This window comes from Oncorhynchus tshawytscha, linkage group LG05, assembly GCF_018296145.1.
Source record: "Oncorhynchus tshawytscha isolate Ot180627B linkage group LG05, Otsh_v2.0, whole genome shotgun sequence".
NCBI lineage: Eukaryota > Metazoa > Chordata > Actinopteri > Salmoniformes > Salmonidae > Oncorhynchus > Oncorhynchus tshawytscha.
This window is the reverse complement of record NC_056433.1, coordinates 54,982,644-55,007,062: the sequence shown is the minus strand read 5'-3', so window position 1 is coordinate 55,007,062 and position 24,419 is coordinate 54,982,644. Positions and strand designations below refer to the sequence as shown.

The 24,419-nt window shown below is 41.4% G+C and overlaps 1 protein-coding gene and 1 long non-coding RNA gene across 4 annotated transcripts; one reads left to right on the top strand and one right to left on the bottom strand.

The window, feature by feature from the left end:
• Positions 1-550: 550 nt before the first annotated feature.
• Positions 551-1,855, top strand: LOC121846530. Its single transcript, XR_006083447.1, has 3 exons — positions 551-714; positions 1,115-1,180; positions 1,291-1,855. It is a non-coding gene; the product is annotated as an uncharacterized LOC121846530 (long non-coding RNA).
• Positions 1,856-11,834: 9,979 nt separating this feature from the next.
• Positions 11,835-22,037, bottom strand: LOC112250878 (cytokine receptor-like factor 1). 3 transcript variants are annotated; one of them, XM_024421391.2, is made up of 8 exons: positions 21,665-22,037; positions 20,000-20,278; positions 18,046-18,175; positions 17,529-17,698; positions 15,560-15,717; positions 15,127-15,295; positions 13,813-13,998; positions 11,835-12,801 (listed from the first exon to the last, which is right to left on the bottom strand). In XM_024421391.2, exons 1-8 carry the CDS (start codon positions 21,720-21,722, stop codon positions 12,773-12,775), a joined length of 1,179 nt encoding a protein of 392 aa, XP_024277159.1. In that variant the 5' UTR covers positions 21,723-22,037; the 3' UTR covers positions 11,835-12,772. The 3 variants fall into 3 exon arrangements, with proteins under 3 accessions (XP_024277159.1, XP_024277157.1, XP_024277158.1); XM_024421389.2 differs by having other exon boundaries at positions 13,817-13,998; XM_024421390.2 differs by having other exon boundaries at positions 11,835-13,998.
• Positions 22,038-24,419: the final 2,382 nt, after the last annotated feature.

Genomic DNA, 24,419 nt, shown 5'->3' with positions numbered 1-24,419 from the left:
ATGGGCATATGGCATCCGTGTGTAGGAGGGAGCGTGTGTAGTAGGAATGTGACAAAGACAAAGGAACGTGTAGTATTGGGGAAAGTAATGGAATGTGTTAATTGTAGGGATGCCCATGGAGCTGGGCATCCGAATTGTCGCGTGAGAGAGATGCAGATTGAGGTTTCCGGGGTTAGAGTAGTGCAGAAGTTGTCATGCTGAGGCAGTGAAGAAAGTAGAGTAAGATGAGTAAAGGGGAGGAGTGGTGAGAGTAGTAGAGGTATACCAGTACAGAGGGATAGGACAAAGGTGATACGTTTCAGTAAGATTTGATTTTTAGCATTTATAGCAATGGTTATCAACTGTACTGCAGGGATGGAACCGAAGTCCCAAAAAATTGAGGTTGTGGTGACAGGTGCAGAGGTATTTGGGTGTGCGAGACTTGACATCAGAAGAGTTACAGGGTGTGTTAAGGGTGATGTCCCATCCTTTCAGGATGATGGCACGAGGTAGGAATAAATACATTTAATTAGTGGAGTATGAAATTAGTGAGTGTAGTGTTAGATGGTAGGGTATTTATTTAGTACATTTTAATTTTTCAAGCAAAGTATAAAGGAGTTGTACTCCAGTCTAGTAGGTGGCGGCAATGCAACAAATTTGATCGATACGTGCTACTGGTTTAGACCTCACGTATTTACCAAGCTGTACATCGACATTTTCAAGATCATTTCCATGGTAAGTTTGTGTATTATTGCAGTACATTTGAGGCAACAACATGCAGTTTGTATATGAAAGCTAGATAGCTCGCGTGGGCTAAGTGAGCAATACACAGGGCAAGAAGCTAGCTACAATGCCAAGTAGGCACATTGCTGTGTAACTATCAAGCTAGCTATAACAATATCGTTTAATAACTAAAGTTAGTTAGCTAATAAACACTGGTTGAATCAACTTTGTTTCCACGTCATTTCAATGAAATTACGTCTTTACCCAGTGGGGTAGGTAAATGGACGTTGCCAAGTCCTGCAAAACATGTTGTAACTATGTCAATCTAACTAACACCAGCTCCCAAATATAGTTATAGTATAGGTATATATGCTTACTAACTTTTGTGTTCACATTATGTCCATTCTCCTAGGTACCCAGACTTTCAAGCATTGGCCCATTGACTGTATGCTGTTCAAGCTGAAAGGCTTTTCAATGAGTAAGTTTATTTTTCAAAATTGGTACATAAGATGCACCTCCTACCTTTCTTTTCACTTAAAGTAGGTTGATGAAGGTGGTCTAACTATCATCATGTTTATTTCTCTCCAGAGGCCATGAAGCATACATGAGGACAGGGCCCCACTATGACTTTGACCATTACAGACAGCTGGTGGACGAGAACGCAAGCTTTTTGTGGCCTCTTGAAGGTGTTGGAGATCAAGGAGCGGCTGCACCAGGACTTTACCTGTCCAGAGCTTTCTGGACACTTAGACAAGCTGCAGAGTAAAGAGAAGCAGAAGCTTTGAGCTGGTCAACAGGGGCTGAAGTCCAAACATTTTATTTTTACCCCCTCAGCCCTTGCGCTAGCTACTTTCCTTCGGGGAATCCCTGTTGAAACCGGATGCAGTTTGATTGTCATCTTAAGTGGTTCAATTCACTAACGTTTCCCCTCAGCCCTTGATTTAGCTCAAGGGAGCAAGTGAACAACTTTGGTCACTAGTGGTATTTCTATGACCTACAATGCAAACTGTAGTCATGTCAAACTCTGGTGACTGTGGAGTGTCACATTGAATCTACAAGGCCGCATTTTTGGCACGTCAGAAAAAAGTACAGTGGGGCAAAAAAGTATTTAGTCAGCCACCAATTGTGCAAGTTCTCCCACTTAAAAAGATGAGAGGCCTGTAATTTTCAGTATAGGTACACTTCAACTATGACAGACAAAATGAGAAGAAAATATCCAGAAAATCACATTATAGGATTTTTAATGAATTTATTTGCAAATTATGGTGGAAAATAAGTATTTGGTCAATAAAAAAGTTTCTCACTACTTTGTTATATACCCTTTGTTGGCAATGACAGAGGTCAAATGTTTTCTGTAAGTCTTCACAAGGTTTTCACACACTGTTGCTGGTATTTTGGCCCATTCCTCCATGCAGATCTCCTCTAGAGCAGTGATGTTTTGGGGCTGTTGCTGGGCAACACAGACTTTCAACTCCCTCCAAAGATTTTCTATGGGGTTGAGATCTGGAGACTGGCTAGGCCACTCCAGGACCTTGAAATGCTTCTTACGAAGCCACTCCTTCGTTGTGGGGGCGGTGTGTTTGGGATCATTGTCATGCTGAAAGACCCAGCCACGTTTCATCTTCAATGCCCTTGCTGATCGTAGGCTTTGTTACTTTGCTCCCAGCTCCCTGAAGGTCATTCACTAGGTCCCCCCGTGTGGTTCTGGGAATTTTGCTCACCGTTCTTGTGATCATTTTGACCCCACGGGGTGAGATCTTGCGTGGAGCCCCAGATTGAGGGAGATTATCAGTGGTCTTGTATGTCTTCCATTTCCTAATAATTGCTCCCACAGTTGATTTCTTCAAACCAAGCTGCTTACCTATTGCAGATCCAGTCTTCCCAGCCTGGTGCAGGTCTACAATTTTGTTTCTGGTGTCCTTTGACAGCTCTTTGGTCTTGGCCATAGTGGAGTTTGGAGTGTGACTGTTTGAGGTTGTGGACAGGTGTCTTTTATACTGATAACAAGTTCAAACAGGTGCCATTAATACAGGTAACGAGTGGAGGACAGAGGAGCCTCTTAAAGAAGAAGTTACAGGTCTGTGAGAGCCAGAAATCTTGCTTGTTTGTAGGTGACCAAATACTTATTTTCCACCATAATTTGCAAATAAATTCATAAAAAATCCTACAATGTGATTCTCTGGATTTTTTTCCTAATTTTGTCTGTCATAGTTGAAGTGTACCTATGATGAAAATTACAGGCCTCTCTCATCTTTTTAAGTGGGAGAACTTGCACAATTGGTGGCTGGGCCCTCGGAGTGTGGTGTCAGGAAAATAACCTCACACTCAACGTCAACAAAACTAAGGAGATGATTGTGGACTTCAGGAAACAGCAGAGGGAACACCCCCCATCCACATCGATGGAACAGTAGTGGAGAGGGTAGCAAGTTTTAAGTTCCTCGGCATACACATCACAGACAAACTGAATTGGTCCACTCACACAGACAGCATCGTGAGGAAGGCGCAGCAGCGCCTCTTCAACCTCAGGAGGCTGAAGAAATTCGGCTTGTCACCAAAAGCACTCACAAACTTCTACAGATGCACAATCGAGAGCATCCTGGCGGGCTGTATCACCGCCTGGTATGGCAACTGCACCGCCCTCAACCGTAAGGCTCTCCAGAGGGTAGTGAGGTCTGCACAACGCATCACCGGGGCAAACTACCTGCCCTCCAGGACACCTACACCACCCGATGCTACAGGAAGGCCATAAAGATCATCAACCACCGAGCCACTGCCTGTTCACCCCGCTGCCATCCAGAAGGCGAGGTCAGTACAGGTGCATCAAAGCTGGGACCGAGAGACTGAAAAACAGCTTCTATCTCAAGGCCATCAGACTGTTAAACAGCCACCACTAACATTGAGTGGCTACTGCCAACACACTGTCAATGACACTGACTCTACTCCAGCCACTTTAATCATGGGAATTGATGGGAAATGATGTAAATATATCACTAGCCACTTTAAACAATGCTACCTTATATAATGTTACTTACCCTACATTATTCATCTCATATGCATACGTTGATACTGTACTCTATATCATCGACTGCATCCTTATGTAATACATGTATCACTAGCCACTTTAACTATGCCACTTGGTTTACATACTTATCTCATATGTATATACTGTACTCGATATCATCTACTGTATCTTGCCTATGCTGCTCTGTACCATCACTCATTCATATATCCTTATGTACATATTCTTTATCCCCTTACACTGTGTATAAGACAGTAGTTCTTTTGGAATTGTTAGTTAGATTACTTGTTCGTTATTACTGCATTGTCGGAACTAGAAGCACAAGCATTTCGCTACACTCGCATTAACATCTGCTAACCATGTGTATGTGACAAATAAAATTTGATTTGATTTGATTTTTGACTAAATACTTTCTTGCCTCACTGTATATAGCTAGCTTGCTAAAAAAAAAGTGTCCCTCCGCAAAAAAAGAAACGTCCCTTTTTCAGGACCCTGTATTTCAAAGATAATTTGTAAAAATCCAAATAACTTCATAGATCTTCATTGTAAAGGGCATGACAATGCCACCAGCCATACTTCTCGTTCTGTGTGTGATTTCCTGCAAGACAGGAATGTCAGTGTTCTGCCATGGCCAGCGACGAGTCCGGATCTCAAACCCATTGAGCACGTCTGGGACCTGTTGGATTGGAGGGTAAGGGTTAGGGCCATTCCCCCCGCAGAAATGTCCGGTGCCTTGCAGGTGCCTTGGTGGAAGAGTGGGGCAACATCTCACAGCAAGAACGGGCAAATCTGGTGCAGTCCATGAGGGGGCGATGCACTGCAGTACTTAATGCAGCTGGTGGCCACACCAGATACTGACTGTTACTTTTATTTTGACCCCAACCTTTGTTCAGGGACACATTATTCCATTTCTGTTAGACACATGTCTGTGGAACATGTTCAGTTTGTCTCAGTTGTTGAATCTTATGTTCATACAAATATTTACACATGTTAAGTTTGCTGAAAATAAACGAAGGTGACAGTGAAAGGACGTTTATTTTTATTTTTTGCTGTGTGTGTGTGTATACACACTACCGTTCAAAAGTTTGGGGACACTTAGAAATATCCTTGCTTTTGAATTAAAAGGCACTTTTTCCCCCATTAAAATAACATCAAATTGATCAGAAATACAGTAGACATTGTTAATGTTGTAAATGACTATTGTAGCTGGAAACAGCAGATTTTTTAAATGGAATATCTACATAGGCTTACAGAGGCCCATTATCAGCAACCATCACTCCTGTGTTCTAATAGCACGTGTTAGCTAATCCAAGTTTATAATTTTAAAATAGTAATTGATCATAAGAAAACCCTTTTGCAATTATGGTAGCACAGCTGAAAACTGTTGTCCTGATTAAAGAACCAATAAAACTGTCCATTAGACTAGTTGAGTGTCTGGCTTTAAAAGATTCTGATTGCTAATTGACATCGTTTAAGTCAATTGGAGGTGTACCTGTGAATGTATTTCAAGGTTGTACCTTCAAACTCAGTGCCTCTGCTTGACATCATGAGACAATCAAAAGAAATCAGCCAAGACCTTAGCAAAAAAATTGTAGACCTCAACAAGCCTGGTTCATCCTTGGGAGCAATTTCCAAACGCCTGAAGGTACCACGTTCATCTGTACAAACAATAGTACGCAAGTATAAACACTATGGGACCACACAGCCGTCATACCGCTCAAGAAGGAGAAGCATTCCGTCTCCTAGAGATGAATATACTTTGGTGTGAAAAGTGCAAATCAATCCCAGAACAACAGCAATGGACCGTATGAAGATGCTGGAGGAAACGGGTACAAAAGCATCTATATCCACAGTAAAACAAGTCCTATATCAACATAACCTGAAAGGCGCTCAGCAAGGAAGAAGCCACTGCTCCAAAACCGCCATAAAAAAAGCCAGACTACGTTTTGCAACTGCACATGGGGACAAAGATTGTACTTTTTGGAGAAATGTCCTCTGGTCTGATGAAACAAAAATAGAACTGTTTGGCCATAATGCCCATTGTTATGTTTGGAGAAAAAAGAGGGAGGCGTGCTAGCTGAAGAACACCATCCCAACCGTGAAGCACGGGGGTGGCAGCATCATGTTGTGGAGGTGCTTTGCTGCAGGAGGGACTGGTACACTTCACAAAATAGATGGCATCATGAGGTGGGAAAATGATGTGGATATATTGAAGCAACATCTCAAGACATCAGTCAGGAAGTTAAAGCTTGGTCGCAAATTGGTCTTCCAAATGGACAATGACCCCAAGCATACTTCCAAAGTTGTGGCAAAATGGCATAAGGACAACAAAGTCAAGGTATTGGAGTGGAAATCACAAAGCCCTGACCTCAATCCCATAGAGGTGGGCAGAACTGAAAAACTGTGTGCATTCAAGGAGGCCTACAAACCTGACTCAGTTACACCAGCTCTGTCAGTGGGGCCAAAATTCACCCAACTTATTGTGGAAAGCTTGTGGAACGCTACCCAAAATGTTTGACCCAAGTTAAACAATTTAAAATTGTAATTGCTTGTATGTAAATGTTTGACCCACTGGGAATGTGATGAAAGAAATAAAAGCTGAAATAAATCATTCTCTCTACTATTATTCTGACATTTTACATTCTTAAAATAAAGCGGTGATCCTAACTGACCTAAGACAGGTAATTTTTACTAGGATTAAATGTCAGGAATTGTAAAAAACTGAGTTTAAATGTATTTGGCTAAGGTGTATGTAAACTTCCAACTACAACTGTAGATATTCCATTTAAAGAATCAGCTGCTTCCAGCTACAAGTAATTTACAACATTACAATGTCTACACTGTATTTCTGATCAATTTGGTGTTATTTTAATGGACAAAATGTGCTTTTCTTTCAAAAACAAATTGGCTTAGTCTCGTAATGAGGAGCCTGTAAAACGTTGCTAGATTCATAAACATATTTTTGAAATTTATTGGAAAAAATGATTTAACTATAAAACTAGCTAGCCGGCTATGGGTAACTGTAGCTAGCTACCTGACAGGAGTGCTAGCTAGATACGTTAGCTTAGTAGGTACATTAATAGCTTTAGGGTGGTTGTTTTTTAAGCTCCACTTCAAGATTTCCACCAAGGACGTTGCGTCTCCGATCATCACTCTCCCTTGCTTGGGCAAGGGACATTTTAAGGTACACTCGGATGTGACGATGTGATTCAAGGGCTGAGGGCTGTCTACTTTGAGTTTGAAACACAGTCAGTCTCTCTTACCCAGTACACTTTAGCCTAATTGCCAGTCTTTTTGTGCTGTCATGTACAAAATGGCTTGACTATGCTCAATGGAGATGGCAAGAACACAACAGACCCCTACCCTTCTCCCCCCCTGCGTGTGCACTTGCTCACTCCTCATGAATTGAAACATGGTATTGGTATTAACATGGGCTTAACTAATTGTGTAACATATTTTTTTACTCCATGTTTAGTGGGACTGAACCGAAGTGCAGGCTCTATATTGCTGTAACAGTGCCTAGTTGATAGATGTTGATAGATGTTGGATCTTAGGGATTACATATGGATGTCAACTATTGAGTTTTATACAGCTTTGATGAATCTTCTTCAGTTGAACAAGCGTATATTGACAGTACATGTACAATAATGCAGTGTTCTGCAACTCCAGTCCTGGCAATTTACTGTATGTGCATGCTTTTATTCAAGCCCATTAATATCACACCTAATTCAAATCATGCTGTTCAGCCTTTGGGCCAGCTAACCAACATCTGTAACGATGTGTTTAAGAGACAAGTGCTCATTGTGCAGATGTATTTATGTTTTCAATAAATATTTGAAGAGGAAATATAAAGGTAACTGCTAAACTAAAGGAAACACCAACATAAGGGCCTCAATAGGTCGCTGAACCACCAGAACAGTTTCAATGCGCCTTGGCATAGATTCTACAAGTGTCTGGAACTCTATTGGAGGAATGCGACACCATTCTTCCATGAGAAATTCCATCATTGGTGTTTTGTTGATGGTGGTGGAAAATGCTGTCTCATGCGCCACTCCAGAATCTCCCATAAGTGTTTTTATTTTTTTATTTAATTTTGAGACCAGGGTCTCATTTACAATGGTGCCCTTGAGGACAACAGTACAACAAATTCAAAATGATGAATAAAAAATAAATTAACTACAAATTACAGAATCAACACTACAGCTTCAAACATCACAAATACAGTTATTCCATCCAAACAGTTGAAATTCTCAACATGAAAGTCCTAAACTTCCCTAGAGGCACCAGAGAGTCAAGATGTAGGGAGTTTTGTAGGCTGTTCAAAAAATGGGGGCACCAAAACTGATGGCAGATTTACCTAAATCAGTATGTAGTTGTGGAACCTTGAGTTAACCATCCCTGTGAACGGGTTTGGCGTGTCATATGTTTACATTTTAACAGTGAGGTAGGTCGGAAGCTTGTGTAAACAAAGAGGGAATAATGGTGTGATCTACGGGAATTTAATGAGGACCATCCTTTTGATACAGGATGCAGTGATGCGTATTAAAACACGCGTGATAAAGTGAAGGGCACTATGGTGGACTGCATTCAAAGGTTGAAAAGTAGTGGCTGCTGCATTCCGATAGATGGTGTCACCGTAGTCAAGAACTGACAGGAAAGTTGACTGCACAATCTGCTTCCTACTGTTTAGGGAGAGGTATGATCTAGTTATATAAAATAAGCCTTTAAATCTCAGCTTCTTAACTAGCTCTTCCGTATGTCATTTTTTTAAACGTCAAATTATTGTCAACCCAAAAGGCCAGATATTTATAGGATGAAAGAACTATCCAATGCATAAATGTGTAATCCATCTGAAATATTTCTAAGAGAATTAGAAAACAACATGCGTTAAGTACTAAGTTTAAATCAACAAGGATTTTCTGCAAAGCGGAATTGCAACTCCAACAGCCTGGTCAGTTGTAGGGGCAATAGCATGCGTAGGTTTCATCTGCAGACAGGTGATTGTTACACGTTTTTGCAGATTGACCAATATTATTTGTATAAATAGTTAAGATGTCCCATAATCTACCCCCGCGGGTTACCTTTAGTAATATCGAGGTTACTTGACACCATCAGAAAGCACACATTGTGTCCTGTCTGACAGATAGTTTCCAAACCACTTGCAAGACATCTGGTCGAGGCCCATTTCAGACAACCTTTGAATGAGTAGGGGATGCTCAACAGTATCAAAGGCCTTGGATAGGTCTGTAAACATGGCAGCCCAGTTATTCCTATGATCTGAGCAATTTAGTATAATATTAAGAAACTGCTATGTCCAGGTCTAAAACCAGACGGGTACACGTTAAGAATATCATTTAAGTTATAAAAGGTACTTGACAGTTTGCCAGTGATTCTAATATTTTTGCAAGGCAAGATTAGTTTAGAAATTGGGCAGTAGTTATCTAGGTCAGGATCTCCACCAATGGGGAGGGCATGGGCTCCCTTCCAGATATTAGGGATAGCACCAGAAGCAATTGTTAAATTAAAATGTGGGTCAAAGGTTCTAAAATGAGGGGGGCAGAACGCTGCAGTAGAAAGGGATCGTGTGTATCTTTTGTTGTTGTTGACACAAATGTTTTGCAAGACACTTAATACATAATTGACATAAAATGGTTCAAATGGGGGAAAAAAGGGTGAGAGCAGAGAATGATGCACTTCCAGGCCATGTTAAGACGTGAATATAGGACTCCCTCTAGTGGAACTTGAGGTATTTTCAGAAACCATTCTGTCAAATAGATGGCCAGCGGAGGCTAAATGGTAATTAAAGGGACCAACAATGTCATTTGTGTGTCTGTTATGGGAGCAGAGGCATGTCATGACCTGCTGGGGCAAAGACTTGACCACATTCCAGAATTTAGCTGGATTTCCACCCCTCTCAGATACACAATTCAAGAAGTACGTTGACTTTGCTTTTCGAACCAGAGTAAGACATCTATTTTTCAAAGAAAGAGAGCACACACCCTCCCACACATACAACCCCAGGTCATACAGGAAATGCTACTCATTGCAAGTGTTCAATTGGGTTGAGATCTGGTAACAGGCACACACACTTTAAACCCCGTATTTGCTTTTGAGACCTATTTCAAAGTCAGATCTTTTCTTCTAGCCATGGTAGCCAAAATACTGGGCAACTGGGCGTTTTTATACATGACCCTAAGCATGTTGTGATGTTAATTGCTTTATTAACTCAGTAACCACACCTGTGTGGAAGCACCTGCTTTCAATATACTTTGAATTCCTAATGGTTTCCTTTATTATGGCAGGTACCTGTAGTTTACATGTTGTCAACAATCCTTTGATTCTAAGCCAACCACGCCTGTTTTTGTCCACGGTTGCGCACACATTGCTTTTGTTGCTGAACAACCCACCCTTCCATAATGCATGACCTCCAAGGTTCATCACAAGACTTCTTCCAGTCAGCCACAAGGGGTCAGGTTTGTCCTCTGAGAATGTAACAAGTATCCTGTATTTTCTGCTTCATTGTTCAGGGATGGAACATGACTAGGTAAATTAGAGATGCATAGGGTCAGACATTATTCTTGTTATCAATCGAGAGAAGGTATCATGCAACAAATGTCTCAAATAGTAGAAAAACTTCTTACGGATCTGACATCGTAATGCACAATTGTAATGTGAAGCGCGGAATCTCAGGCAGTAAACAGGAGAATTTAACAAGATTTAAATAATGGCTTTCATTTTCCATACTATCAATTTTCCCAATGTTAAATGTCTGGCATCGGCTTTCCTTCTGGGCAAGGCTCGGGCTAGTATTAACATTTGATTGCTCCAGCTCAACGTTTGATAAATGGTTTGCACATGTCTGATGTGTCTTGTCCAGACGGCCAAGCTGCAGCTGGCAAAGCAGAAGGCTCAGGATCACCCAGTGGATGAGGGCTGTCAGGAGAAGATCCAGGAGATCAAGCAGGAGTAAGTGCAGATTTTACCCCTGCTTTCGGGGCTTTATCTCCCCATTGACCCACCCATTCCCTCAATGAGCTGACTCTAAAAATGGAGTGTTGTAGCTGCTGAAGAAGCTCAGTGTCTCGTTAAGCTGCTCCATTGTCATGTCTGATCACTGATGTCATTTTTCATTAGGCCTACCTGCTGTTTGCATGCAGACTACTCACAGGAATGCACTCAGTGGCTACTGCCAACACACTGTCAATGACACTGACTCTACTCCAGCCACTTTAATCATGGGAATTGATGGGAAATGATGTAAATATATCACTAGCCACTTTAAACAATGCTACCTTATATAATGTTACTTACCCTACATTGTTCATCTCATATGCATACGTTGATACTGTACTCTATATCATCGACTGCATCCTTATGTAATACATGTATCACTAGCCACTTTAACTATGCCACTTGGTTTACATACTTATCTCATATGTATATACTGTACTCGATATCATCTACTGTATCTTGCCTATGCTGCTCTGTACCATCACTCATTCATATATCCTTATGTACATATTCTTTATCCCCTTACACTGTGTATAAGACAGTAGTTTTTTTTTGGAATTGTTAGTTAGATTACTTGCTTTTTATTACTGCATTGTCGGAACTAGAAGCACAAGCATTTCGCTACACTCGCATTAACATCTGCTAACCATGTGTATGTGACAAATAAAATTTGATTTGATTTGATTTCAATCCTCTTGTACCTCTGTCTCCCCTCCTGCAGCATCATAAAAAATAAAGCGGCCCTGAGTGAGATCCTGCAGAACTTTAAATACGACTAGGAGGAGTCGTAGTGATGGGGACTCCCTGGAGGCTGCTGCCCAGACAGGGATTGATGGACTGCTCTGCTACAACTTTCCTCTTTGTATTAATTTGCCTAAGTTATTGATCCCTCCCTCACGCCACCTGACTGCTGCAGTTTCTTGCATCCCAGAGTCATTCCAATACCGTGTGTCTCTGCGTGTGTATGCCTGTGTGGCCTTAGCAACAAAAAAGCCTTTTTTCTCCTGTCCTGTAAATATTTTTAAGGATACAAATATTGCCTTAGCCTTAAATATACTTCAATAATCTGACAATTGCTTTCTTAATAAAAAAACATTCCAAGGCAAGTGTCATTCTTTTATTGTTTTATAGACAAAAAACGGTCCAACTATGACATATTCATAATTATTATTGATAATTGAACATAACTTAATGAGAGACATATTACTTAGGATCTCTTAAATATGCAGATAAAAAAATATAAAAATGTCTTAATCCGCACACTCACACAGACACAGTATATACAGTTAAACTTCAGTTAGATTTCAATAAGAGGAATCCAGAGTGGTGCAAACCCTCAGGACAAGAGAACACTTCCATATTAACAACAAACTGCAGAATGGGCTTTGGTCATGGTGACCCACAAACCTGACTTCAATCCAAAAATATATCAAGTTCAATTGCTATTACTGCAACAAAGCCAATCTACAAAATGGTGTGTTAGCATTTGCTAGCATACCAACCATGTTTTTGCCAGTAAAAGGCCCATACAATTAAATTGCATTGACACATAGCTTAGACAACTGTGTGGCTATTAAAGTGGTTAGAATGGAAATACATTATGAAAGTACATTCATCTTCTAGAATTCTGACAAATGTTCTGTGATTGAGTTTCCTGAACAGGAGCTGAATTAGTGAAGTTCTTTGTACTGTATATGACATTCCAGGAGGATTGCGTAATGCCCTTGTCTCTCTGGTAAAAGTCTGTGAAGCTGGCCACTACGTGTCTGATCTGATGGTAGTCAGTAAGATGATTTATGGCCATCTGAGTCAAACATGTACTAATGCTACATTAAGAAACGTTTCCATGCTCCCACTCAGTGATCAGAGAAAGGCTCTCCTCTTTGCCACTCCCCGGAGATGTGTGTGTAAGAGAGAGTGTGTGTGGAGAGGAGGGGATCGAGCAGTTCTTCGAGATAGGTATTGGTATCTGAGCAAAGAGCGATTCCACTCTATTTGAATCCTGGGCTGCAGACAGTAGTGTAACGCTGGCGTCTCGCATCAGTTCTTTTTCTGTTCCATATGGATTCCTACAAAACAAAGTTGGTGTGTGTGACCAAATGCTGGAATATCCAGAGTGTTGGATGGTTTTTACCCACAGGCCTCAAAGTGGCCTTCTAAGACAGTTTCTCAGTTGCTGTTGTGAATGTTGTTAAAATACTTCAATGATGTTTAGCATGTGTTAGGATTTATCACATTGTAGAATCTGAAAGAGAAAACATATGCTTAATATTGGGATAATTAAATAGGATGGAAATTCATATCATTATCATACTGACACCAATTGCGTATTGGTAACAGCCAGTTAAACTGCTCCTTTTTTCTCTGAGGTTAATCAATATACGCCTGTCAGAGCAGTTAAACACAGACATTATTCAGGGACACCACACAAATCAGGTGAGATAAAAGACTCGGGCAGTTCCCTTGTCCTCAGTAGCATAACAACCAGCGATTGGGTTCAGGGGGCGAACAGAGGATGTGGCTTAGCGGTGAGCTCAGTCCTCCTGGCTGCCATTTGGGCTCAGTTATGTTGTGAAACAAGCTCCTCGCGTCACAGAGAGACAAAACACAAAAGGAACACATTATAGTGGTTGTTAATTATATTTACATGCTCATTTCCCTTTGTTGTGGCAATCGACTGAAGATCATAAGTCTATGCCATTAAAATATGTAATAAAATTCGATTTCATGACTTGGAGAACTGAGCGGATATCAACTTTGTGCTGTACTCTGGGCCAATAAAGTGGAAACCGCACACATACCTGAACATGAAACATCAGACTGAGACTTCAGAAAGTCTAACCAGTTCTAGGGGAATGGTTCTGTGTGCTTCCAAAACGCTGACCACATCGCAAAACACAAAAGTACAATTCAGGACAAAGGGGGTCAGAGAATAGGGGTGTATGCAGAGTTCAACACATTGACAACAGAGGGTGTTGTTGTGATAAGGAGCTACAGTAGCCTAGTAGTACATAATCACTGTGCATAACCGTGAAGCCTATGCTGAGCTGGAACAGAAATAAAGGGGATATTATTCTTACCTACATGGTTGCGTGTTTTATGAGATTTCTGCAGCCACACCCGCCACTGGTCGTAGAGTTTGATTGACATGCCGCTGCAGCCGCATGCGTGTTTGCGGACCCAGCCAAAGAACTGCTTCAGCTCCCGTCGCAGGGTGGAGTTCTGCTCACCCGACTTGGGGTCACATGACCCACTCTGCAGCGGCTCTGCCCAGGGAGAAGGAAGGCAGCAGTGTGGTCAAGGACAAGGTTAGATAGAAAGGATAGCTCCTGCATGCTGTCCACGCACTACCTGCAGTAGCTGGACCATTATGTGTTTTTGTTTGACCATGGGGAAAAAGAGCTATCGCGTAAACACCTCAATTCAGGTTTAATGGAATTGAACCCACTGTCTCTTCCTACAACTAAACCAGCTGGGACCAGATTTGTCAGTGGCTCACACAGGGCTAGGACCTCAGCATGACCTCTGGGCTCTGGCTATCGTGAAAGGTCATTCTGCTGCATATTGAGAATAGTCCATTTGATTACAATAGATTTGATATGACTACAATAGAAGAGATTCACAAAATGGATCTGGTGCACATCCAGTGTAGAGGGCAACATTATTATAAAGCCTGCCACAACCAATACTCCATGGCAAACAACAGAGCCTGATAACAACTTCCTCCCCATTGGAAGTAAATACCACATAACCTATGTAACCCATTATCTGCTGTTGTATTCCCCAAATCTGTTTCCACTCTGTGTTAATTCCCTGTGTGCAACTGACAGACTGCATTTCAACTTGATCAATTTTTCAAGGCTAACGAAAGTGAAAAAGAAGTCTATCTATCAGAAGTCCCCCTCAGCTCTTTGCAATTTCAGCTTGAGTTCTTTAATCCTTGGATGAAAGATCTCTATCGTGTCATTTGATGTTTGGCTTTCTGGGGTCACATACGGTTTGGATCTCATTTTCCCAGGATGTTGAAGCCTAATCTGGGATGAGGTTATTGTTTCTTTGGTTTATTTGGCAATGAAAGGTTGATTATTAGTGGGTAGTTTTTATGTCCCATGGCTTATGAGCTATAATAACACTGTTTGATCTAATAATAAACTTTGGGAAGTATTAAAGATTACGACATATCTCCCACAATAATATCTCCAATGTGCACTATTGAAGATCATTTTATTAATATCCCCTTAATAGCATTGAAAACGCATGTAACAAGTGCTCACGAATGTCATAATTGCCCCCGCAAGAATATACTCTATGTCTGATCTAACTAAATGTTAATGAAGCTAAATAAGCCCTTATAATATCCTTCCCCTTCAAGAGCTATGTAAATCTTTACTCACCACTGTGGGGCGTGGAGGCAGCTGTAGGGTGGCTCCAGTCACTCCAGATCCCAGCCTTCCTGGAGCCGTAGATCCCCACTGGGTTACACCTCACCTGGACAAAGTACACTGTCCCTTCCCTTAGCCCTGCTAGCCGGCACGATGTCTGGTTACCTACATCATCCACCAACTGAGCGCAATATCAAAGGAAACATATAAAAACACACACGTTCGGTAGTATAAATCAGATTTTCACACATAGCACTCACAAACAAGCATGCACAAGCTTGGCTTAACAGCCAAAATATAGATCTATAGTCCCTCGAGAGTACCTGCCACTCATGCATCTCAAATATTTACACAGATAAAAGATGCCATCGGGTTTCTGAATCATAGAGACAGAGAAAGAAAGCGAGAGAGAGAGAGAAATGTGTAAAATTAAGTACTACTCTACCTTCCATTCAGTGCTGTCTTCCAGTCGGTAACGTATCTGGTATTTGGCCTGGAAGAGGAAGTCTTTAAGTGCCGGAGGGCTGCCCCAACGCACTGTCAGCTGGTCCTCAAGCTCCCCCACACGACTCACATGGACGTTGTCTGGAGGGTCTGTAGTCACTGAAACAACAGGGACGCAGACACAGGTTAGTCACAAAGCTGTGTCGTTATATGCCAAGACTACGGAACACAAAACTCAGTACAAAGAGTATATCACACTCTCAGCACTGCTTCATAAGCACTAAAATACTGTATACAATCTACGTTGTTTAAGGTTTTGCAGTAGATTATGTTCTGTATTTCTGACAGAACAAGTAGTGGACTGATCAGCATCCTTTGGATGACCCCAACAAAGTGTACCTGAAAGCACTCTCCCCTCTGAGAAACCTCCTGATAAATATTGTACCACACAGTAAAGACACTACAGATATTTCTATACACCACAGCCACCATGCTTGAATAAAACATGGTGATGAATGTTTAATGTCAGGGCTGGGCTGTACTGTTGTCCAGCACCAACGCTGTCTCCCTCATGTACTCTGACAGAACACTTTGCTTCTCTCCTTAAATTCACTTTATTTCACAGTCTATCCATTGCATTTGATTGTTTCTCTCTCCCTTCCTTTCTATCTCACTGTCTTGTTCTCTTTCTTTCTCTCCTTCTACTCCTCGCTCTCCTTCTCTCTCTCCTGCTCTTTTTCTCTTCTTCTCTCTCGCCTTCTCTTTCTCCCCCTCCCCCCTATATTCTTCTCTCTCGCTTTCTCTCCCAGTCCTTTTAATGAGTGTAGTTATGGAAGCAGGGTAATGAGGTCAGTGTCTGTTTCTGCCTTCTCTCCCCAGTCTGATGATTTATGCACACAGTACTTTTGTCCCTCGCTCCAGCATTAAAAAAACATGTTTTCCCTACGCAATAAGGCTCTCAAAGAAGTAAATGACTTTGATGCCGCTGATAGAGGGAAAGGGGGGGATGAGAGAGAAGAGAGAGGGTGAAAGAGAGAGAATCATATAAAAATGTCAGCAGCCCATTTGTGCTTTTCTATAAATCTATAGCTCCCTTCATTTCAGGTTTGCCTTGTTGTTTGTTTACTGATGCACTTTATTGGTTTGACCAAGTTCACCCCTGGGGGAGCAGAAAATCATGGAAGATTCCACAGAAAAATTCCACAGCTTATTGTTTCCATTGTGGAGAGGGTGAAGAAACAAGAGGTTAGTGATGCATCATGTTATAGGGATTCTCTGTCTTCCGACCAACCTACCTGTGGTCTCTAGATGTGTCAGGTACAGTAGGGATGTAGCAGACCAACATAAAGATCAATTGCTTACAGTTTTCTTTCTACTCACAGGGACACGCCTTAATCCTAAAGCTAGACAATACTGCAACATATGGCTAATGATAATCTTTTTTTACCATAAACTAGTGTTGTAAGCTGGCTTACTCCAACAATACAACAACAAAATGTACCAAGGCCAAGCTAAATGTTGTTGGAATTAACAAGTGATATTTAGTTTTGTGTCCTCAACCTTATCTATCCATCATCATTTGTGTATCACTTTTTTCCAAACGTCTGGTGTTTAGTGAACTTTTACGACAGGTCAGTTTATCTTTTATAATCACAGCCAGAATCGATGATATTGTTATAGGGATGGATTGAGAACACATAAAATTCCTTTCTCACATGAAAGTGTGTTAGCCATATGCAGGAGATCTGGTGGTGAGTTAGAGAGTGAAGTGAGGCGAGGAGGAGAGGAGAGAAAAAGGAAAGGATGGGCTCATGAAGGACTCATGTAACACGGGGTAGCGGAAGCATTTATCACGCCCTTTTGTCACTATGGTGACGGGACACTTCCATGCCCTGCCCACTCTGGTGAGGGCGGGGTGTGGCGGGCTGGGGAGCAGGAGGGAGACTGGGCCAAAGGCTCACTCCACTTACCCACATCCAGAATATCCAGAGTGATGACATCAGAGGTGGCAGTCCCCAGCTGATTGGACGCCTCCACCCAGATCTCGTAGGGAGTAAAGAGGGCCAAGTCCTTGGGGATGTAACACGTGTAGCGTTTCCCCGTGCTGTAGTCCTCACATTCTCTCTCTCGCCCGTACCACCTGCACAGAACACACAGCAACGTGAAGACAATCATATCTGTACTAAAATGGTCAATATAATGTACTGCCAACAACTAGCGAAGCGTAACATTTTCAGTGTGCCCTGGACCATGAAATTTTAACAGTACAAGTGGCATTACGAGTCAAATGAAAGTCCATTACACATCTATCTGCAGTACAAAAGGCACAATTGCAGTCTTAGAAATGCCTCATCAGAATGACATAGGCCTCTAGTGAGTAAAATAAAGTAATTGTTTTCCAGGTGATGCATCTATCATTGTTTCTAAGCAGAAATTATGGTGGGTTGGGTGATCACCTGGGAGATGCTGGACATCTGTGGCTCTCACCTCAATTTGTACTTGAGGGTGTATTTGGTTTTGATGAAGGTTTCACCCCGACCACCGGGGGTCCACTTGCAGCTCAGGTCCTTTGTATTTCGGGACCAGCAGGTTAGGTTGACCGGCTTCTCCGGGGGCACTGCATATTAACAGTGAGAATACATGGTTCTCTCAGTAACTAATCACAGTGGTTGTGTATCATACAAAGCATGCATTGTCACTCATAATCTCTAGCATGAATTAAACAAAGTGGTTTTGAACCACAACAAATACATCACTACAATAGTTCCTATCACAACGGGTATAAATGGTCACTCAATCCCATAATCATACACTGGCACAGGTGTGTCAAATTCATTTTGCCCTGGGGGGCACATTTGGTGTTCAACGAGGTTCGGAGGGCTGCACTGAAAAATTGGTTATAGTTCCTCAGAGTCAAAATTAGCAAAACATTTTCCTCTCTCCATCATTTTGAACAATTTCGAAGCTCCCTGACTGTCTAGCTTTCATTTTGGCTATTATTAGTGGACTGGACACGGTCAAGACACTGTATGAATGTAGGTCCATTAACATTTCTAAACAGTTTAGATCTGGTTTTAGTCATTTTAAAGTGTATTGAGTTCATTTCCCCCAACCCCCCAAAATATTTATAATCAATAAAAATAAGAATTTTATATATATATATATATATATATTGTTTTTTGTGACCTCGGACCCGGCCAGTGGAGAGTAAGTTTGACACCCATGCACTGGCACATTACTTAACCTCAGACGACAGGCTAGAGGATTCAGCTGCCTGTCTCATTTCCTCTCAATGATAGACTATCAAACACAGATGTGGAGAGAGAGAAGCAAAGTAGTGGCACTGATTACAACCTATTGAGCAGCTAAACTGAGGCTTTGGGGTATGATTCAAAGACAGCATTACATACTGTGCTGGGAGACACTACAGATTAGAGTGGGGTAATATAACAGGCTTTAAAGAGCAACTGCCTTTAAAAAGCAATGAATCCCTTTGAAAACGACCTACGTGACATCGATATAAGTCAGAAATAGTTATTCTAGTGTCAAAATTGACTGCAAAGTGTAAATAGGATTATTTTGTCTTGTCTAAAACGGAGTATGGAACATCTGTGCGTCACAATGGGTAAATTATGGTTGGGTTTTGATTTGACGATGTACATTTGCCCTCTAACATGGGATGAACAGATACAGTAATTGCTCTCTATCCAATAGCATAGAGATTGAGACAGACCTGCCCAGCAGGCCGACTTTGTTTAGATAAAACAACATGTGGTACATCTTTTACTTGAGAAATACTGCACTAAACACCTTATTTAGTTGTAAAATTGCGCAACTAAAACATCTTTGGCAAAAACGTCTAAATGAACTACAGATTTCTTATTTTAGTTATCTTAGATTAATTTGGGGGGATTTTGAGGAAGTGAAATAATCTGCTTCTACAGTGTCTCATGGGGGACAAACATCATTGACCGTATGCGGAATCAGTAAGAAAACACTCCTCCGAGACTGAAATCTTGTTTTTCTAATGAGCAACAGAAAAACACGTGCCAATCGGAGTGTTCAGTGGTTCTTTAAAATCATAGCAAACACACAGTTTATCATCAAAAAGGCACAAAAAAAACAATAATCTCATTGTAAATGCAGAGCCCTGAGCTGCTTATTCAGACAATATTGATGCAAACAAACAAATGCATTTGCCAATATCTCCTTGTTACCCCACAGCGCTGTCCTTTTGAGCACACCCCTTTTAATGCACCAGGAAACGTCATAATGCAGTTTTTCAGAACATCACATAATTGGTTGAGATTTGTCATTTTCACCCAAATTTAAGGAGGAACTAAATCTGAAGGGGGAATTTAATTTTGTTGTGGATTAAATATACTGACAACTTGTCCCCAGAAGAAGTGGTTGAGGCCTCCAGGGCCAACCTGACACTTACTGCCCACGTACAGACAGGAGCCAGCCAGGACATGTCCGTCTCTGCTGTGACACACCAGGTTGTCCCCAGACTGCTGCTGGGAGCCGTTGAGGCGGTGCAAGGTGACACTGAGGCCGTTGGTGCTCAGCAGGCCGTAGGTGCTACTTGGGAGTCTCTTCCCGTTAAGGGTCCAGTACATAGTGTTGGCATGCAGCCCCCGCTCGGGGCTCACTGTGCACGTGGCCGTTAGGCTGGAGCCCATCCACAATGCTGGGTCTTGGGGGAAGATTACAGCCACCTCTGGGGGGGAGACACACAGACACACTTTACTTTATATGGGCTGCACTCCTAGAGGTGATGATGGCTTAACACGTATGGCAATAAACTTCGATTTGATTTGCTTGAAAAGGTTTGTTCTTGATCTCATGTCTGTTCAGAGTGAATAGATAATGAATCATAAGCAACCTTTGCTATTTTTTTGAGTGCAAACACTCCAACTCGGAGAAGAGCTGGCGATATTTATGACCTGAGAGTAATGAAGTGGATTTATGGGTCCTGGGCTGAAACTGTTGGGAGATCACTTGGAGAGGTCAGACAAGGTTGTTGGTCAAATTCTTTAATGCTTTTCCATCCTCACTAATCCTTTACTCTTCTGACTCTTGTCTTATGATTAATGCTTCATGAGAAATGCCCGGAGAAGCGATACTGTTTGAAATGTATTTTACCACTCGGTTCCTTTGGGGGAGATTCAAGGGTTAATGTAAGGTTTATTAAGTGTGCTCTTGGTGGGCGGTGGACAACCTATCTAACATATGTGCCAATATGCTGCTCACTATGAGTCTGACTGGGCTAAAGAGAACTGGGTGTGAGACATTTTGTGCTGAATTCAGTGTGTGCACTGATATTTCCACTTTATGTATAGCTACTCAAATGGGGTAAATGAATTGTATGTTTCACAGCAACATTGCAAATTAGGAATTTCAAATGAACTTGAAATGTTGAACTTGAAAACCGTTGTGGCACATTTCTCTGTTATTTCAGTGCTATAAGTCCAATAATGCATTATAATGAAAAGCAATACCGTAGATATAAAATGATTCAGCATTCACTTTGTCTGTGGAAGATTGTCACAGACTAGCCTGTTGATTTCAATATGTGAAATATCAATGGAAAAGAGTTTACATTTAGTCATGCACAAAGATGTACAATGCCATAATCATCTTACAATACGTTTTTTGCAGACTTGTTGCAGTAGACAGAGCCTAAGTAGTTATTACCAATTATTTACCATTTATAGGCAAATCCAGAATGCCCTATATTTTGGACAGCAAAAAATCTTGAAGTATGACATCTTGAAATATCACTCATCATCTGTTCATTCATTACTGTATAAATATATGTCCTTTACTTTTATTACAGGTCAAACATTTAATAACTTGGAAAGTAGACATGTGGACAGTCTGGACACCTGTGATTCAGTGAGTCTTGTGTTTCGTGCCTTTACACAATGTACATGCAATGTATCTAACACATTGTTAAGACTTGTACCATGTACATTAGATGTAACTTTTTTGTTGACAAATGGGGTAGCGCCCCTCCCCTTCAAATCAGTCTACCCGGAACGGGCTTATGGTAAATTTGGTAGTCGGCTTCTCACAATATCACACTTCAGAGTTTTGTACTTACGTGTCGATGAGGAGAACACACGTGGAACAAACAGCATGAGACACAACATGGAGATCATGTTTCAGATAGCCTTTTTGCCTTTTTCGTGTCCTTTCGCTCTCTTGTCCTTTCTTTCCCTCTTACGTGGGTTAAACCCACACTCCTAAGGGAGAAAACGAAGGAGTTGAAACCCACCTCTCCAACAACGTTGAATCAACAGTCTGATTCTAACGAAGGAACTACGTTTTACATCGAACTTCGGAGCTCCGTATGTAAGTGCGGATAAGCTGATAAACAGTGGTTGTATGAAAGTAATTTAAGGTTTGCCTTTAGTTTAGTGAGGGTTTGCATTGGTGCACGCCTCAACAGCTACAACATTCAAGTTTATACTTTATAAGCCCCTCCCTTGTCTTCCCACACAGTCTCAAGTCATTATTGCTCTTTATTTTGTCATATCCATTCCCCCCCAAAAGAAAATTTTAAAAAACGTTTCGATAGCCCATTTTAACGTATATGTTCTATTTGATTATATTCTAGTACACCCCCATCGATTTTATGTTTAGGTTTACTTCATTGTTAGGCTAGGCAGGTGATTTGATTCACTATAACACAGCATGAGGTTTATAGGGAAATGTGATTAAAGTTCTCTTAAGGCCCTATAATCAAAAGCAAAGCTAAATTCATACAGGTTACATGGCACATTCTTACACTGTACAGGATCCATCCTATCCAAAGCACTCATTCGAATAATTGACTAAATATGCTATTTTGATGTTTATAAAACCAAAGTTAAATGTGGTGCAAATGTGTTTTTTCACTTTTCACATGACAAATGGGTAAAGAGTGGCATTTAATTGTAAGTGGTTTATTACAGTAGGCTATAGTTAATACCTAGGCTATGCATTAATTAAAAATAATACAAGTTTATACATATATATTATAGGCCTATAATATAATACTTGTTTAGGCTACAGAATAAAAGACTGTGGGTCAATAGTTGGCATGTCTCATAAGCTGCACTGTGCCATCAGGTGTGGTCTCTGTATTAGTCATATTTGTATACATAATTATTTACTATCTTGCATCTCATTAGAGTCATTATTGCAATAATTCAATCTCCTCCTATTTACAGATGCCTTGAGAATAAGGGAAGGCATCTTTATGCAGAAATATAAGCATTATCTTACATACCGGTTAAATAATTGATAGAATATAATTTAGTGCAAATAATGTCTCTTTTACCCCATGATATATATTGAATCATACATTTTATGAATGCTTAGTATGTAGGCCTACAGGGAATTCGGATAGTATTCAGAACTATAGACTTTTTTCCACATTTTGTTACATTACAGCCTTATTCTAAAATGAATTAAATAGTTTTTTTTCCCATTGGGGAGTTTCTCCCATTCTTCTCTGCAGATCCTCTCAAGCTCTGTCAGGGTGGATGGGGAGAATCGCTGCACAGCTATTTTCAGGTCTCTCCGGAGATGTTCGATCAGGTTCAAGTCCTAGCTCTGGCTGGGCCACTCAAGGACATTCAGAGACTTGTCCCAAAGCCACTCCTGTGTTGTCTTGGCTATGTGCTTAGGGACGTTGTCCTGTTGGAAGGTGAACCTTCGCCCCAGTCTGAGCGCACTGGAGCAGGTTCATTGAGGATCTCTGTACTTTGCTTAGGTCATCTTTCCCACGATCCTGACTAGTCTACCAGTCCCTGCCGCTTAAAAACATCCCCATCATGATGCTGCCACCACCATGCTTCACCATGCTTTGGTGGCAGGTTTCCTCCAGACTTGATGCTTGGCATTCAGGCCAAAGAGTTAAATCTTGGTTTCATCAGACCAGAGACTCTTGCTGCTTCTCATAGGCTGTCATGTGCCTTTTACCAAGAAGTGGCTTCCGCTTCACATAATCTGAGAGCCCTTTAGGTGCCTTTTGACAAACTCCAAGCAGGCTGTCATGCGCCTTTTACCAAGGAGTGGTTTCCGTCTGGCCACTCTACAATAAAGGCCTGATTGGTGCAGTGCTGCAGAGATGGTTGTCCTTCTGGAAGGTTTTTCCATCTCCACAGAGGAACTCTGGAGCTCTGTCAGAGTGACCATCGTGACTATTGGGTTCTTGGTTACCTCCCGGACCAAGGCCCTTCTCCCCCCCATTGCTCAGATTGGCTGGGCAGCCAGCTCTAGGAAGAGTCTTGGTGGTTCCAACGTCTTTTATTTAAGAATGATGGAGGCCACTGTGTTCTTGGGGACCTTCAATGCTGCATAAATGTTTTGGTACCCTTCCCTATATCTGTGCCTCGACACAATCCTGTCTCTCACAATCCTGTCAACTCCTTTGACCTCATGGCTTGGTTTTTGCTCTGACATGCACTGCCAACTGTGGGACCTTATATAGGCAGGTGTGTGCCTTTCCAAATCATGTCCAATCAATTGAATTTACTACAGGTGGACTCCAATTAAGTTTTAGAAACATCTCAAGGATGATCAATGGAAACAGGATGCACCTGAGATCAATTTCGAGCCTCATAGCAAAGGGTCTGAATACTTATGTAAATAAGGTATTTCTGTTTTTTATTTTTCATAAATTAGCAAAAATTGCCACAAACCTGTTTTCGCTTTGCCATTATATGATATTGTGTGTAGATTGATGAGGGAAAAAAATTATGTAATATATTTTAGAATAAGGCTGTAATGTATCAAAATGTGGAAAAGTGAAAGGGTCTGAATACTTTCCGAATGCACTGTATACACCTCAGAGAATTTGCACTGTGTGG